The sequence below is a fragment of the Balaenoptera borealis genome (assembly GCF_965194805.1).
Source record: "Balaenoptera borealis genome assembly, chromosome: 11".
Lineage (NCBI taxonomy): Eukaryota > Metazoa > Chordata > Mammalia > Artiodactyla > Balaenopteridae > Balaenoptera > Balaenoptera borealis.
In genome coordinates, this window is record NC_138868.1 from 97,900,432 (window position 1) to 97,918,561 (window position 18,130).

At 43.6% G+C, this 18,130-nt stretch overlaps 1 protein-coding gene across 3 annotated transcripts in view; it reads right to left on the bottom strand.

Annotated features, from left to right (window-relative positions):
* Positions 1-4,332: 4,332 nt before the first annotated feature.
* Positions 4,333-18,130, bottom strand: part of JAML (junction adhesion molecule like) — a 33,642-nt gene continuing 19,844 nt past the window's right edge. For 2 of the 3 annotated variants that reach the window (XR_014231673.1, XR_014231674.1), the window contains 6 exons: positions 17,604-17,716; positions 13,793-14,030; positions 10,202-10,340; positions 7,884-8,135; positions 6,531-6,617; positions 4,333-4,840 (listed from right to left, as the gene is read on the bottom strand). Coding sequence is in view for 1 of the 3 variants with exons in the window: in XM_082342816.1 (XP_082198942.1) it covers positions 4,748-4,840; positions 6,531-6,617; positions 8,075-8,135; positions 10,202-10,340; positions 13,793-14,030; positions 17,604-17,716 (731 nt within the window). In the remaining 2 variants the exon portion in view is untranslated. The remainder of the gene's footprint in view (positions 4,841-6,530; positions 6,618-7,883; positions 8,136-10,201; positions 10,341-13,792; positions 14,031-17,603; positions 17,717-18,130) is intronic. The other variant, XM_082342816.1, reaches the window with a different exon arrangement.

An 18,130-nucleotide genomic window follows, 5' to 3' on the forward strand; every position in this document is an offset into this window, starting at 1 on the left:
GACCTCATTTAGTCCCCACAATATATTTTATATCTGGGAAATAGCCTCAAAGAATTGACATAAACTTTGCAATATTGAAGAGAGAGCAAGAGGCAGAGCCAAGATTTAAACCAGGCCTATTTGACCTTGAAGCCATGTCCTACGCCATATGCCTTCATGGCCCTGGATTTAGTAGACGGCCACCCCTAGGCGAAGGGCATGAGGGAGCAAGCAGGTCTTTTCCATGGTCCCCTGCAGGGCTATTTTGGTTTGGGGCAAAATTATATTTGACAGCTGTGGACTTGCACTCTCAACTTTGACTCCATGCCTGTGTATAAGAGGAAGATTTGTGGAGAGGTAAGCTTGTGGGAGAGAGGTGGGCTTCCTCTTCCTCCTCCTTAGAATGGAAGTCGAACCTTGGATGAATCAAATTCAGATTTGATGTGGGCAAGTCAAACTCTGGAGGGGCATGCCCACACTTCCCGGGGGAAAGCACCCTCTCCAGGAAGGAACGTATGGAGAAGCTGCCCAGCCCACCCTCCAGCTCTTATCCCAAGTATCCCCTTCCACCCAGAACAACAGATGTACAATCACCATCCATCCATCTCACTAGGTATCCTGAAGGTCGTCATCCTATGAAAACAATAATTGAGGAAATGGAAAAGGACCCCTTAGCCCAGGAGAGCATGTTACCTTATAGCCCAGAAATGAAACCACTTCCTCCCCATGAACTCTTAGTATATGAAAGACTCCTCCTCCCCCCTCTCCTTATCATGTCAACACGTGTCCCCTCTCTGGTATGTCTTGGACAGGATATTGCCTTCAATCCACATACTGTAAATTATTGACATACTCCTTATTGAGAGCTGACAGGTGAGAAGGAAACATTTAATGACTCTTAGCCATGGCTGAACAACAAGAGGCTTCAGGCCTCCAAGTGGAGACCTGAGAGCCGTTGGTAAAAGAGAAAGTGAAGGATGAGTGTGGTATAGAGGGTTCTTGATATTTGCAGAGTTCAGGAAACCCTTCAAAAATGTAGCTCCACTTACAGCTGCATGGAAAAGAATGAAATGAGAACACTCTCTAATACCATACACAAAAATCAACTCAAAATGGATTAGAGGCCTAAATGTAAGGCCAGACACTATCAAACTCTCAGAGGAAAACATAGGCAGAACACTCTATGACATAAATCACAGCAAGATCCTTTTTGACCCACCTCCTAGAGAAATGGAAATAAAAACAAAACTAAACAAATGGGACCTAATGAAACTTAAAAGCTTTTGCACAGCAAAGGAAACCATAAACAAGACGAAAAGACAACCCTCAGAATGGGAGAAAATGTTTGCAAATGAAGCAACTGACAAAGGATTAATCTCCAAAATTTACAAGCAGCTCACACAGCTCAATAGCAAAAAACCAAACAATCCATTCCAAAAATGGGCAGAAGACCTAAATAGACATTTCTCCAAAGAATATATACGGATGGCCAACAAACACATGAAAGAATGCTCAACATCACTAATCATTAGAGAAATGCAAATCAAAACTACAATGAGGTATCACCTCACACCAGTCAGAATGGCCATCATCAAAAAATATGCAAACAGTAAATGCTGGAGAGGGTGTGAGAAAAGGGAGCTCTCTTGCACTGTTGGTGGGAATGTAAATTGATACAACCACTATGGAGAACAGTATGGAGGTTCCTTAAAAAACTAAAAATAGAACTACCATATGACCCAGCATTCCCACTGTCGGGCATATACCCTGAGAAAACCATAATTCAAAAAGAGTCACGTACCACAATGTTCATTGCAGCTCTATTTACAATAGCCAGGACATGGAAACAACCTAAGTGTCCATCGACAGATGAATGGATAAAGAAGATGTGGCACATATATGCAATGGAATATTACTCAGCCATAAAAAGAAACGAAATTGAGTTATTTGTAGTGAGGTGGATGGACCTAGAGTCTGTCATACAGAGTGAAGTAAGTCAGAAAGAGAAAATCAAATACCGTATGCTAACACATATATATGGAATCTAAAAATAAAAAAAAAAAAATGGTCAAGAAGAACCTAGGGGCAGGACAGGAATAAAGATGCAGACATAGAGAATGGACTTGAGGACACGGGGAGGGGGAAGGGTAAGCTGGGACAAAGTGAGAGAGTGGCATGGACATATATACACTACCAAATGTAAAACTGATAGCTAGTGGGAAGCAGCCGCATAGCACAGGGAGATCAGCTTGGTGCTTTGTGACCACCTAGAGGGGTGGGATAGGGAGGGTGGGAGGGAGGGAGATGCAAGAGGGAAGAGATATGGGAATATATGTATATGTATAGCTGATCCACTTTGTTATACAGCAGAAACTAACACACCACTGTAAAGCAATTATACTCCAATAAAGATGTTAAAAAAAACCCTAAATTTAGAAACCCCATTATAAAAAATAAATAAATAAATAAACAAACAACTTCAAAATGGATAAAAGACCTAAAGCTAAGGCCTGACACTATAAATCCCTTAGAGGAAAACACAGGCAGAACACCCTTTGACATAAATCGCAGCAAGATCTTTTTTGACCCACCTCCTAGGGTAATGAAAATAAAAACAAAAATAAACAAATGGGACCTAATGAAACTTAAAAGCTTTTGCACAGCAAAGGAAACCATAAACAAGACGAAAAGACAACCCTCAGAAAGGGAGAAAATATTTTCAAATGAATCAACTGGACAAGGGATTAATCTCCAAAATATAACAGCTCATGCAGCTCAATATCGAAAAAACAACCTAATAAAAAAATGGGCAGAAGACCTAAATAGACATTGTTCCAAAGAAGACATACAGATGGGCAACAAACACGTGAAAAGATGCTCAACATCACTAATTATTAGAGAAATGCAAATCAAAACTACAATGAGGTATCACCTCATACCGGTCAGAATGGCCATCATCAAAGAATCTGCAAACAATAAATGCTGGAGAGGGTGTGGAGAAAAGGGAACCCTCTTACACTGTTGGTGGGAATATAAATTGATACAGCCACTATGGAGAACAGTATGGAGGTTCCTTAAAAAACTAAAAATAGAACTACCATATGACCCAACAATCCAACTCCTGGGCATATATCCAAAGAAAACCATAATTCAAAAAGATACGTGCACCCCATTGTTAATTGCAGCACTATTTACAATAGCCAGGACGTGGAAACAACCTAAATGTCCATCAACAGAGGAATGGATAAAGAAGATGTGGTACATATATACAATGGAATACTACTCAGACATAAAATGGAACAAAACTGGGTCACTTGTAGAGACGTGTATGGACCTAGAGACTGTCATACAGGGTGAAGTAAGTCAGAAAGAGAAAAACAAATATTGTGTATTAATGTATATATGTGGAGTCTAGAAAAATGGTATAGATGAACTTATTTGCAAAGCAGAAATAGAGATACACATGTAGAGAATAAACGTATGGATACCAAGGCGGGAAATGAGGGTGGGATGGATTGGGAGAGTGGGATTGACATATATACACTACTATGTGTAAAATAGATAACTAATGAGAACAGAATGTATAGCACAGGGAGCTCTACTCAATGCTCTGTGGTGACCTAAATGGGAAGGAAATCCGGGGAAGAGAGGATATACGTATACATGTGGCTTATTCACTTTGCTGTACAGCAGAAACTAACACAACATCGTAAAGCAACTATACTCCAATTGTAAAAAATGTAGCTCACTTAAGATTGGATCAGAAATCAGAGACCCACAAGAGACCTGCTCTTTATCCAGGCCCTGAATGGCTAAGAGGGAAAAGTGGGATGCAGAGAAGGAGGAAGGCCCTGTGGGAATAAAGACGAGGAGATCCGAGCTGGGCCCAGACTAGAAATAAGAGTTCAGAACCAAAGGATTTTAAAAACTAACCTTATTAAATCTTACAGTAGTAACCCAAAGGTAAGGGAGCCTCACATTTCAGACCAAGAGTTAAATCAGTGGCTGTCCTCTTTGGCGACGCATGAGTGTCACTTTTGAAAAAGGCAAGTGCCCCAGCTCCACCCATGAAGTCCAAACCAGAACAACTCTGGTGGAGCCCAGCAAAGAACCACCAGCCACTCTGATACCCAGCCAGAATCAAGAAGCACTGCGTTAAATCAAAGAGCTGTATTCATACCCCACTTCCAACCCCATTCACCTCCTCAAAACTTTCCCAGGCCTCAAACCAGTCCCCAGTGTGTAAGTCACAGCAGGGTTTTCCTCCAGTCACTTCAATTGTTTCAGGAGTTCCACACCATAGATTCCTCACCAAGACTCCACTTGCCCCTCAGCCAGGGTAGAAACACAGGATGATTTCCACACACTGCATTTATTTAGGGATAATTGGCCAAAGAAATCATTTGGGTTGGTTTTTATCTCTGTGATTCTTCCCTGTAACCATCCACAAAGAGCACCATCCAAGCAGAGGGTCTGACCTGATGGGATGCTTGAGGCCACTGTGGCAGCTCAGTCAGGGTCCCCAGGGCCAGTGTCCCACTCCAGAGGGACCAAGTCCATGCTCCCCCTAATCAGGGCCTGTTCCTCCAGAGCTGTCCCATCTCTCTGCCAAGCTTCAAGCCCTCCATCTTCAGCCCTTTGCCTAAGCAATGAGGCCGGAGGAGGACTGGGAGGGCAGGGGGTCTGACATAACTGGTATATGGACTCAGGACACAAGGAAAAGAGAGTCTCTACCACGGCCAAGGGCAAAGGGAACTCCCCCTTCTTTTCAAAAGGCTTGCTCTGTTCTTGGCATTCCCCCATCTGACTTTTTGTCAGATGGGCTAGTTGGTGCTGACCTCAGAGAAGGCCAAACTGGGTGCTGTGGGGAAAGAGAAACAAAGCACATTTGTCAGAAGCATTTCAATCATAATAGTTACCATTTATTGAGCTCTTTCCATCTGTCTGGCCCATTCTGAATTTCACATGCACTGTCTCATTTGACCCTCACCACCCAAGAGATAGGTTTTATTATTCCCATTAAGGATTAGGAAACAGGTTCAGAGAAGCTAAATTACCTGCCTAAAATTGAGCTAGCTTCTAAGTCAGGGTAAAGATTTGGACCCTGGTGTGTCCAACTCCAAAGCTTGTGATCTTAACCATTGTGCTATACAGCCTCAGAAAGGGGACACGGCGTGGTGCCCCCTTCATTTAAGTAAATTTAATCAAGAAGCAAAGGTTCTTTATTACCCTGCTCTCTTTCAGATAACACCTCCCTACCTGAGGTCTCAAACAAGTGGTACGCAGGCCAGAATTCACCCACGGGCTTGTTTAATTTGGTACATAGTGCTTTAAAATAATTGGACAACCCCTGAAGGGCTTTGAGTTTGTGGCCTTGGCCTCGCATCACACTTGCTGTATTGAAACCGTTTCAAGGGGACAGGGGTGCCGTTTTCTGCAAAGTTTAAATCACAAGCACCTGGCAGTGAACATGAGGAAGCTGGCTTTGAAGCTGGCTTTCCCTCCTCCATCATCTCTGCCCCACAGACTATCTGCAAACAGTACCACCCAGGCGGCTGACACACTCAGCAGCAGCCACTGTGCAGCTGTATCAGCAGGTCTCTAAGGTGAGGTTCTGGCAGTCACTGTAGCATCACATGGCACTAACAGGAGAAGGATGGGGGGGGAGGGGAATGACTATATTCAACTTCAGAGGGGAGCTTATGTTTCCCTTGGTGGAGCCAGGCCAGGGCTCTGATCTCACACTCCCCTGGCAGAACCTTTCTCTGCTGTAATCATCTGGAAGTCATGTGTCCTTAGCGCTGGTGTGACAGGAACAAACACAAGCCATCATCCTATAAACAGAGGAGGCCAGCCTTCCTGAACCCAGCAGAACACTGCTCCCTCCATGGCTGGGGTGCCTATCATTCGTCTAAAAATAGCATCATATCCCTCGCCAGCTCAGTCCTTTTGTCCTTACCCCTACTCACTACACAGCCAGTGTCTTTTCTAGGTGCTGGACTTCCCTGGAGAGTTGAGCAAAGAGAAAGTAGGAATCAGACTCTGTATTATTACATGAAATTCAGCATGCAGCCTTGCTGGCAATTAGATTATGTCAAGGTATAATAAGTCACAGAATTTAAAAATCTAAGAGTTGGAAGGGACATTTTGAAAGGAAGGAAAACAATCCCTTGTGACACGATGCTTGTGCAAGGATCTTACAGCCCCCTCTTTACTATGCTGTGTTAAACCAGTATTGTACTGATGAGGCAGAGATCTTGCCTACCTTCATGAAGGCACTTCCTTTTACCTCTAAGATCAATCCTCTCCAGCCCTAGAGATACTCATAATACTCGAAATTGGGTATAAGGACAAGTTTGATATTACTTTTCTATCCAGCAGAGCTTCAGCTTCTCACCCTTTCCTACTACCTAGAAAAATCTCTGCCCTCAGCAGAGTGGCCTCCCCAGGGGACCTAGCAATGTGCATTCCCCATGAGTTTGCCATATCCTTCCCAGCTCCTTTTCCTGCCTCCAGATACCTGGCTTGGCTGGACCCAGAATATTTCTCACCATGGTCATGTAGGTGGCCTCTGACTTCCCACTTGGTTCTTCTTCATCAATCACCTCTTGCATGGTTATTGAGGAGTAGATATGTTTCTAGAGGGGAGAAAATCATGTAAATATCCCTAAAACTCAACAAGTCTTACATGCCAGAGAAAAGGCTATCTACCACTCTTCAAGGGGACGGGGGTTCTCCAGGGCATCAACCACCAAAATTAGTAGGTCAGAGGGTTACTAAGAGCTAGAGAATTATCATAGGTCACGATAATCCAGTCCTCAGACTTCCTGGAAATTAAGAAAATTAGCTCATCAGCAAAGAACACTATCTTAAGAACAAATTCTTTGGTTCAAAAGTCAAACATCTGGGACTTCACTGGCAGTCCAGTGGTTAAGACTCCACGCTCCTAATGCAGGGGGCATGGGTTTGCTCCCTGGTCAGGGAACTAAGATCCCACGTGCTGCATGGCGTGGCCAAAAAAAAAAAAATCAAACATCTTTGTTTGGATGGGCATTGAGGTAGCAGCAGAAAATTCTTATCTTGCCAAATTATTTGTACTTTGTGATTATTTCCTCCTAATTAGAGTCATGGCAGGACGGCATTCATCAGCAGCTAATTGTCATCGTCTCTTCCAGAGGGTTTATATGCCAGGAACAGCCCTCACTGAACTTCACATCTGTGAGGTCAGAGGTACTTTGTGATTCCCATTCCTGTCACTATTTGGAGAAGTGATAGCATCCATTGACAAAGTCTTGGACTTCTGGAGTCCCCTGCACTATGTTGTGAGAAAATCCTACTCTTGGGTCACAAACAGCCCAAAAGATGGAAAGGCAAATATTATAAGAGGAGTTTTTCAAAGGAAAGAAAGAGAGAGAGAGAGAGAGAGGGAGGGAGGGAGGGAGGGAAGAAGGAAGGAGGGAGGGAGGGGGAAGAAGGGAAGGAGGAGGGAAGAAAAGAAAGAACAAAAGGGGAAAAAAAGAGTTCAAGGAAACTAATCCATTTCTCAGTCCCTAGTAGCAATTATTTATCACAAACTAATATGGTAGAAAAAGTTCTTGATCCTCTCTTTCCAAAGGTCCCCGAATATTTAATCTGAACAACTAACTCCTTCACTTAACTCTGGAATGGATCATAATCATCCTTTATATTGATACAGTGCCTCATAGATTACAAAGCACTTGCCTATCATCATGTTATTTGAACCTTACAACGGGGCAAATATGTTTGTCCTTAAACTCATTTTACTGATGAGAAAACTGAGGCTCAGGGAGGTGGCAGAGCTGGGCTTGAACTGGGACTTTCCCAGGGCCCTCCAAGGATGTACTGGGCTGCTGGACTGGCCCTGTCCGCCCCACGCCACTCACTCTCCCAGGGACTCATTGCAGTGATGGAGATTTCCTGAGCCGCTGCTCTGCGCCAGGCACTGGATGCGCCGAGACATAACGAGGACTGAGACACAGTTCACAGGGGAATGATAGTGACACCACCTGGATCCTGGAGCAGTCTCCACCTTGCCCTCACTGAGCACAGCAGCAAAATGGCAGAGTTCTCTTACCTCTGGATTTGCCTTCTTTGTGTTCTCCAGGCTTTTGACCAAGGTCGTGGAAGTTACTGAACTGCAAAGGCATGAAAAGCATGTGGAATTACCCAGCCAGCACCGTATATTCAAGGGTGACAACATGAGACCACACAGAGTTTTATGAAGAGAGAGACCCCAGGTTAGGAACTACTCCCAGACACCTACAGCCCACGCTACCCAGCTCCGCTTGAAATCTGAGAGATGCATCTCTTTCACGGAGAGCAGAAAGGCATCTGGAGATAGTTTAGGCTGAACGACAGCTTCAACCTCTCTATTGTCACCCTAACAATTTTCTGTCCATAACAATTTTAAGTGAATTAATAGAGAGGGGCCATGGGATTCGATTTTATCATTTCCGAGGACTAGGGAGATGGAGCTGAACCAGCAGGGAGCAGTAGAAGCTCAGCGAGACACCAGTTCAAAGGCTCCCGGCTTCTTTCTTCCAGGGAGGAGGCCAAGCAGAATTATCCCCTCAGACACCCAGGGCTGGGAGCTCTGGCCCCTCCCCTGCCCTTGGCCTTTGATCGCTTGACCATCTGCCTTCTGCATTTGTCACTAAATAGGCTTCCTTTTGTTCCTATTTTGGCCTAAGGTGGAGCTAAAAAAGAAAAATAACAACAACAACAACCAGGGTTAAAGCTAGAAAGGAATGTATATTTTTTTGTCTGAGAGTAGAAATATTTTAATCGCATTTTCTGATTATAAAGTTGTATGCTCTGATTGTAAAATAACTCAAATAATACAGAAATGTAGACAGTCTGAAGTTGAATTCCAGTAAACCCCCTACCCTCCTAGGACCCACCTTTTCTTTTATCCCAAATAGCACTATTAATATTTTAGAATTATCCTTCCAAACCTCTCTCAATGCAAGTGTAAGTATATTCACACAAAATATATTTAGTATATATGCTGCTGAAGAGAGAATTACATAATATGCTTTTTTATTAAAATGAGATCATACTATATATTGTATAATACTACTCCTCGGACATCTTTCTGCATGATTACATACAGAGCCATGTGGTATTTCATTGAATGGAATACCGATTCATTGAATCATTACCTTTCTGACAGGCACTGAGAATGATTTCAGTTTTTAATTGTAATCTTTGCTACAGCAACCATGTTTATGCACAAGTCTCAGCACATCCGTCTGACTATTTCTTTAGAATAAACTAGTAGACAGACATGGGGGTGCTGCTTTTCACTTTGAAGGAAACTGAGGCCCAGAGCGGGGAAGTGAGCTGACAGGGGAGCCAGGTTGTCTAACTCTCGGTTCAGTGCTGTCCACATGCCCAAAGCAAAGACCTTCAAGTTCAAAACCAAGTCAGAGAGCCCCTGGGGAGTCAAGTGCAAACCTAGCAGGCAGCAGCAGTTTCTGTACAATACATGTCCCATGCGGAAAGGAGTCCCAAAAGTCAGCACTACTCAGTCTTAATGGGGGTTCTTGCCCATTGACACTATTTCAAAAAGAGAGTCAATTTGCCCTAGCAACATAGTTCATCAATAGTTGGATAAACGGAAGGAGATGAACCTGCGAACAGCCAGTGAAACACTAGTGCCCGTGCCAGAGCATCGGTGTATTTCTGAGGTACTGGGAGAATTTCAAGCCTTTAAAAACGCATTTCAACAATAAATAATTTAGGACCTGAGGCCATTCATTCAAAAGTAGCTTCTCATAATTAAAATGTGGTCCTTTAGATAAAGCCACTGACAACCTTCAAAATCTGAGCTTCTCTACGAAGTGTATACATACGGTGGATAATTCAAAAATCGTTTCTCTCAGGCATTGAATAACACCATTATGGCTCTGGCATAAGATTTATACTCTTAATTGTGCTCTACTTGGAACAACATTTGTAAGTCTTTGTAATCTTTGTAAAATGAGGATGGTGTGGGAATGTGCAAGGCCTTTCAGGATAACAGTGAGCAAAGGGGGTGGGGTCACTATACGATGACGTCTAATGTGGTAACCACAGATGATTCTGGTTTAAAACACCCCCTTCTGTGAAAATGGCACGCTTAGAGCCTTATCACTCTCTTCCACTTCAGGCTAGAGGCATCTTCAGCCCCCCAGCCCAAGAGATGGGAGCAGCCCTGTACCTCTTATTCCCATAGGTCCTCTTCACAATCAATATCAGAACAGGAAGCAGTAGGATAGTGGCACAGATGATCCCCACAATGATCACCAGCTGATTACCGCCCAGGATCTCAGGTCTGAGGGTTACTGGGGTCACCAATGCTTGGGAAAAGGAGAAAAGTAATGACAGGGCCTCAGTATTCCAGAAAAGAGCTGGGAGCCTCACCAGTTCTAGACCAAGTAGCAACAGCCACGTCAGAAGTGGGAGGAGAAGGTCAGACTCCACTCCATGTTGAAACACTAGGACTCCAGTTGTCCCCATTAGATTGAGGACCAAAGTCTGCTGACCCTCCCCTTGCTTACCCTTAAAATGTAGATTAAGGTCGGTGGGAAAAGAGAATATCACCTCACCTACAGTAGAGTTTCCTTTCACATTAATAATTCTATCTTAAAATGTGGTTTACCAAATGACAGAAATAACAGACGTGTTAGAGCCTGCTCTAGGCTACAACACTCAACCCCATAGTCATGATACAAAGTAAAGCACTTCCACCCTTATGGCACCCTTCACTCATCTCCTCAGTTCACTCTGAATATACACATCAAACACCTCCTGGGTGCCAGATATCACTAGGCACAGAAGATACAAAGACAAATAGTGCATGGTCCCTTCCTTCAAGGAGAGAAACGATGTAAACAGAAAACCACAGACTGCTTATAGATGCTTTGAGAGCAGTCCATATAGAGTACAGAGCAGCATAGAAAAAAGGGTACCCAATTCTATGGGGAGCAGAACCTGAGAATTTGTCAGCAAACGTTTTAAAGTTTAAGCTGAGTCTTAAAGGAAACATCAAGGTATTTTTGGCAAACAATATGGGGAAGGATGATAGGGACCTTATACCAAAGGTCTGGAGCTCTTAGGTGCTTTTAGGTGACAGGATGGTGTTTTTAGAAACTAGCAAGAGTTCCATGGGTCTGGTTCAAAGGTTGTGTTTGTCGGGTGTGGTGGGGAATGAGGCTGGATAAATAATAGGATCTAAGTCATGAAGGACCTTGATTATCTCAGTGAGGAGTTTGGCTTTTTTTCCGTAGGCAATGGAGAAGACATTGAGAGATTATAAGCAGTTGAGATTTGTGACTGAGAAAGACGGCACTCAGAGCTGCATGAAGAATGTGCGGTAGTGACTGAGAATGAAAGCGGAGACTTTTTAGAGGCCTACAGTCCAAGACAGAGATGCAACAGCCAGAATAAGGTGGTGGTGACAGATGGGAAAGAAGGCAGATCCAGTCAGTAGTAGACAGCCATAAAAAGGAACAAAACTGAATTATCTGTAATGAGGTGGATGGACCTAGAGTCTGTCATACAGAGTGAAGTAAGTCAGAAGGAGAAAAGCAAATATGGGTTGCTAATGCACATATATGGAATCTAAAAAATCGGTATGATGAACCTAGCAGCAGGGCAGAAATAAAGACGCAGACATAGGGAACAGATTTGAAGACACAGCAGAGGAAGGGGAAGCTGGGATGAAGTGAGGGAGTAGCAGCAACATATAAGCACTACCAAATGTAAAATGGATGGTTAGTGGGAAGCAGCTGCATAGCACAGGGAGATCAGCTCCGTGCTTTGTGACCACCTAGAGGGGTGGGATAGGGAGGGTGGGAGGGAGGGAGATGCAAGAGGGAAGGGATATGGGAATATATGTATATGTATAGCTGATTCACTTTATTATACAGCAGAAACTAACACACCATTGTAAAGCAATTATACTCCAATAAAGATATTTTTTTTTAAGTCAGTAGTAGAAATGACAGGACCTGTTGACTTGTTAGATTGGGGGTCATGGGAAAGGGAAGAATCAAGTACAACTCCCAGGCATCCAGTTGGATAACTGTGTAGATGGTGGTGGCATTAACTGAGGTTGAAGAGATGGGCTGGGGAGAGGTGAGAGGGGTAGGTTTGGATATGTTGTATTTGAGTATTTGTGGAATATTTGGGTGGAGCTCATATAATACATAGACATAGATAGATAGATAGATAGATAGATAGATAGATAGATAGATAGATAGATAGATAGATGATAGATAGGCAGACAGATAAAGTTGTATCTAACATAGAATATATTGAATGTATATACAACATGGTGTTCAATACTACTGAGGTAGAGAAGGTCGAGGATGTGCCATTAGAGTACCATCGGTGATCTACGCTAGAGTAGAGGTAGAAGCAGAAGCCTGAATGCAGTGTGCTATCAATTAATGGGAGATGAGATAGGAGACACCACGTCCAGCCCTTTAGCAAGCTCTCTGGCTGTGTAAAGAAAGAAATACATAATATATTGTGGGGAAGGTTGCACAACTCAGAATATATTAAAACCATCAAGGTGTACACTTTAAATGGGTAAATTGTAAGGTATGTGAATTGTATCTCAATAAAGCTGTTTCAAGAAAAATAAAGATATAGGATGAGAGCTAAAGGAGACAAGGACACAGGTAAGAGGAAGAGTGGAGTGTATGTTTGTGCTGAGTGGTAGAAGCCCTTGGAAAGTACGAGCTTAAAGAGCCATGTTGTGAGGATGTTGAGAAGGAAGAGAGAGCACCACCTGAGCACAGGGGCTCAGATAAGCCCTGGGTGGAAGGGAGCTCAAGATGGCAGGGCAGGGATGAGGATGGGAGCAGATGTAGGTCCGTTTGTGGGTGGGGAGGGCTCCAAATTTGAATGAGCTCCCGCTAATGGCTTCTATTTTCTCTGTGAAGTGGAGCTAAGACTTCTGAGAATGAAGAAAGCCATCTGTCTTGCTTCCCTCTCCAGCTGGGATTCTTTGCTATTGGCAAGAAGGTGCCTCCGTAGACTTAAGTCTCTGGCCAGAGGTACTGGGTGTGTTGCACCCTCACCTCTATCCCTGCCCCCAACCAACCACAGCCAACCCCTGGGGCCCTAGCAAAAGGCAAAGTCCACAGGCCACATCCTGACTGCTAACTGGGTTATGGTTTAACTTTAACTCCTCACTTATCAACCTCTATCAGTCAACACAATTGAGTCTTTACTCTCCTACTCACCAGTGGCCTTAATACACAGTGTTTCGCCAGACTACAGAATCTTTGATCAAAAAACCCCTCTATTTTTGGTTCTGGCCCCTTCCTGTTTTCTCTCTGTTCTTTGCTGTCTCTCACCAGCTCGGGATCATCTTCCTTTCCACTACAGAGCATAGAGCATCTCCCTTGAAGCCAAGTCAAAACAACTCCAATCCATCTCTGAGCTCCTGTACATTTAACTTAGTATATTACACTAATGATGAGTGAGGTCTGGCAGAGGGGTGGTGTTCACTCAATATTAGCTTTTTTTTCCCTTGACCTACCAGCAGGGAAGAACTAGGGTGAGGCAAGTAAGGTGCATAGGGCACCAAATTTAAGGAGGTATCACTCTCAAGGTCATGCAAGTACAGGGTACAAGTGCTTGATAAGTGCTGGGCTTATCAGGGTCAGGCAAGTACAGCACCTGAGAGTGATGCCTCCTTAAATTTTGCGCCCTAGAAGCCTCTCTAGCCTCACCCTAGTCCTGGCCCTGCCTACCAGCTATGAGGTCCCTCCTCCCTCTCCAGCCAAATGTTAGATACTTCGAGGCTCTTTCAGGATCACGTGCAGCACAGTGGTTTTCCTGACTGTCAGGTTCCCCAGGTGGATACTGCAGGTGTAGCTTCCTCCATCAGACTCCTTCACTCTGTGGAGCATAATGGAGCCATCGTTGCGGGAAGTGTCCCCCACCAGGTTTACACGGTTCTGGAAGCGGCCCCAGTTCTGAGGGTATCCCATGGGTGCCTTGAGTTTGGGGTAATAGCGCAACACAATCTCCTCCTAGAAGGGAAAGGCAAAACGTATGAGATTGAAGGACTGGGGTAGAGGGGCGCCGGGAAGGTTGAGAGGGGAGCTCTCAGGACTCACAGGCTCTGTGTGTGGAAACAGTAAAGGTACTATCAGAAGGTATTAGTAACACAAATCCATGGACACACGTGTCTGCGGGCACATAGTTGTGCAGGACGCCACCAAACCACAAACAACTCTTCCATCTCAAGAGAGGGATGAGGAAAGTGGGAATGAGGGACTTTCAGTTTTTTGCACTTCTCCAGTAAAAAAAGTAAAAGTACACCTTTACTTTTTATGACATATCCAGTTGGATTTCCAATAGGCACCTGAAACATGTCTAAAACTGAACTCCAAAATTCTCCCCCAAACCAGTTCCTTCTTATCCATCCCATTTTGGTAAATGGCAACGTCTTCTTCCTTAAGCCCTGGTTAAGAATCTTGGAGTCATCCTTAACTCCACTATTTCTTGAACAACTCACATCTAATCCCACAACAAATCCTCTACCCTCGAAATACATCCCAAATCTAGCCACTTCTCACCTCTTCCACAGTCTGGTCCAAGCCACCATCTCTAACCTGGATTCCTACAAGAGCTTCTCAACTTGTATCCCTCTATACTCCCCACTACAGCCTATTCTCAGCAGATGAACCTTTAGAAATATAAGTTAAATCATATCACTCCTCTGCTCAAAACCCTCTAATAGCCCTCCATTTCTCCTAAAAGTATAAAGTCCTCCATGAGCTGCCCCACCCCCATCTCCTCTCTGATTTCATCTTCTACTGGCTTTTTCCTCACCTACTTGGGTCACTTCACTCCAACCACACCAGTCCCCTTGCTGCTCCTTGAGTACTGGCCTCAGGGCCTTTGCACTTGCTGCTCCCGTTGCCTGGAACACTCTTTCCCCCTAGACAGATGCACGGTTGCCTCCTTCACTTCCTTGAGACCTCTGCTCAAATGTTACCTTTTTGATGAGGTCTCCCTGACCACCTACATAAAATAACAACCACAAATCCTGCTTTCTTGTTCTCCATAGCTCTTACTATTACCTGACATATTGTGTATTTATTTCTTCATTGTTTTACTATGTATATCCTCCATCTTTTTTTTTTAACACCTTTATTGGATCATAATTGCTTTACAATGGTGTGTTAGTTTCTGCTTCACAACAAAGTGAATCAGCTATACATATACATATATCCCCATATCTCCTCCCTCTTGCGTCTCCCTCCTACCCTCCCTATCCCACCCCTCTAGGTGGTCACAAAGCACCAAGCTGATCTCCCTGTGTTATGTGGCTGCTTCCCACTAGCTATCTATTTTACATTTGGTAGTGTATATATGTCCATGCCACTCTCTCACTTCGTCCCATCTTACCCTTCCCCCTCCCCGTGTCCTCAAGTCCATTCTCTATGTCTGCATCTTTATTCCTGTCTTGCCCCTAGGTTCTATCCCTCCATCTTGATTGTAAGTTCCCCATCAGGGCAGGAGCTTTGAGTATTCACTGCATAGCAGATGCTTTTAAAATACTTGTTAAATAAATGTGTTGGAATTTTTTATAAAGTTATATAAATATTATTTTTTAAAAGCTTTTAAGAAAAGGAAATGGGAATACAGACAGAAACATGAATGAAAAAACCTGGTTTGTCTCTTGTGATTCAAATTCACAACCCCAAATGTCAACTCTCATCCTATTTTCTGCAGTGTCTCAATTGGTGGATGACATATAAATGCATGACGAGTTCCCAGAGGTGAATCTGGAACTACATGTAATTCCCCAGGTCCCACCATGATGCCACCATTTCTTTTTTCTTTCTTTTTTTTTTGAATTTTTGAATTTTATTTTATTTATTTTTTATACGGCAGGTTCTTATTAGTTATGTATTTTATACATATTAGTGTATACATGTCAATTCCAATCTCCCAATTCATCCCCCCACCACTTTCCCCCCTTGGTGTCCATACGTTTGTTCTCTAAATATGGATGCCACCATTTCTGACCCACTCAGACAGCATATAGGAATCAAGTGAGTATAAATGACTTTTTGTAGGGATGACCTGGAATATGTCTTCATTTATAAAAGTTAAATCTTTTCTAAACTTTGTACCTTAACTTTTATTAACAATAAGTTACCTGAGATGTCTCTTACAATACACCTTGACCCATCAGGATATCACCATGCCATAGTTGACATCTACTGGTCTAATGAACTAACTTGCTGTTTACTACTTCAGAGTTCCCATGAAGTACTCCTCACCCTGGCCCCCAGGACCTACTAACCCCAACATTCAAAGCATCCATGAAGACAAAGAAAATTCCCTCCATCACATAAATGGGGCAATGGGGCACAGAAGAAAACTCATAAAAATAACCCAAATAAGAATAAGAGGGCTTCCCTGGTAGTGCAGTGGTTAAGAATCCGCCTGCCATTGCAGAGGACACGGGTTCGAGCCCTGGTCCGGGAAGATCCCACATGCCACGGAGCAACTAAGCCCGTGCACCACAACTACTGAGCCTGTGCTCTAGAGCCCGTGAGCCACAACTACTGAGCCCACGAGCCACAACTACTGAAGCCCATGCGCCTAGAGCCCATGCTCGGCAACAAGAGAAGCCACCGTAATGAGAAGCCTGTGCACCACAACAAAGAGAGTAGCCCCCACTCGCTGCAACTAGAGAAAGCCCGCACACAGCAACGAAGACCCAGCACAGCCAAATATAAATAAATAATTTTTTTTAAAAAAAGAATAAGAATGCAAAATGGTATAGATGATCTTATTTGCAAAGCAGAAATAGAGACACAGATGTAGAGAACAAACACATGGATACCAAGGGGGAAGGGGGGATGGGATGAACTGGGAGATTGGGATTGACATATATACACTACTGATACTATGCATAAAATAGATAACTAATGAGAACCTACTGTATAGCACGGGAACTCTACTCAATGCTCTGTAGTGACCTAAATGGGAAGGAAATCCCAAAAAAGGGGATATATGTATACATATAGCTGATTCACTTTGCTGTACAGTAGAAACTAACACAACATTGTAAAGCAACTATACTCCAATAAAAATTAATTAAAAATAAAAATTAAAAACATTGTTTTTAATTTTAAAAAAAGAATAAGAATGCAATTGTGCTTATGCCTAGCCCATTGCTTTCCTGGCTAGGCCACCAAAATCATCCCCCTTGCTATCCCATGGACTCTACAAAAAGGGGAAGGGAGAAGAGGAATTAAACTAAAATGCAGTGGCCAAGTCATGTACAAATGCTTTACACCAGCTGTCTCCTGTATGCGTCTTGACAACCTGAAAAGCTGAGCAGTAGCAGCATCTACTTCTTCTTCTTCATCATCTTCATTAGAGTCATTTTTCCCAACTGGAATCTGAAATTGCCCAGCCAAGTGGCTGAGCTGAGAGGCCCAGCTTTGCCAAGCTCCAAAGCCCAAGCCCTCACAACACCACCACATGGCACCTGGTGCCTGGATTCTTGATCTCCCCGCTCTGTCCTGACAGCATTGGCCAGGGGCTTCTTATACACAGTGAGGGTTTCTCCTCCTTACCTTGGCGTGCTCTCCTGATGAGAACATCCAGTCTACCCTGGTCATGTGTTTCTCTTCTGTGCTGTGGAAAACACATCCCATCTGAGTCGAATCACCCACATGAGCCATGAGCTCTGGGGATAAAATGGTAAATCAAGTCAAACTCAAGGTATAATCTATAGAAGCCAAAGAACTTCTAGAAGAGATAATATTTAGCCAAAGATTCTCAACAGTAAAATCAATGTCACCACCAAATACTGCACGCTTTCCCTCCACAGATGATCCAGATTATTCTGTGTGGTCAAAGTACTCAGAGGCCTCTCACTCAAATCAACACAGTACCCCAAGGATAAGACAATACCCTCTAGCTACTGACATACATCAAGTCTGAAGGGTCCCACTGACTTCAGTAAACACTTTCTGGTTCTCTTTCATTCCTTTCTCCTTCTCCTTTTGTAGAACTTCTCCCACAAGCCCCAACTCCACTTCAAGCTTGTAATAAAGAAAGTACAGAAAACCTTGAAGCCCCCCACTTTCTGTTCACCAAC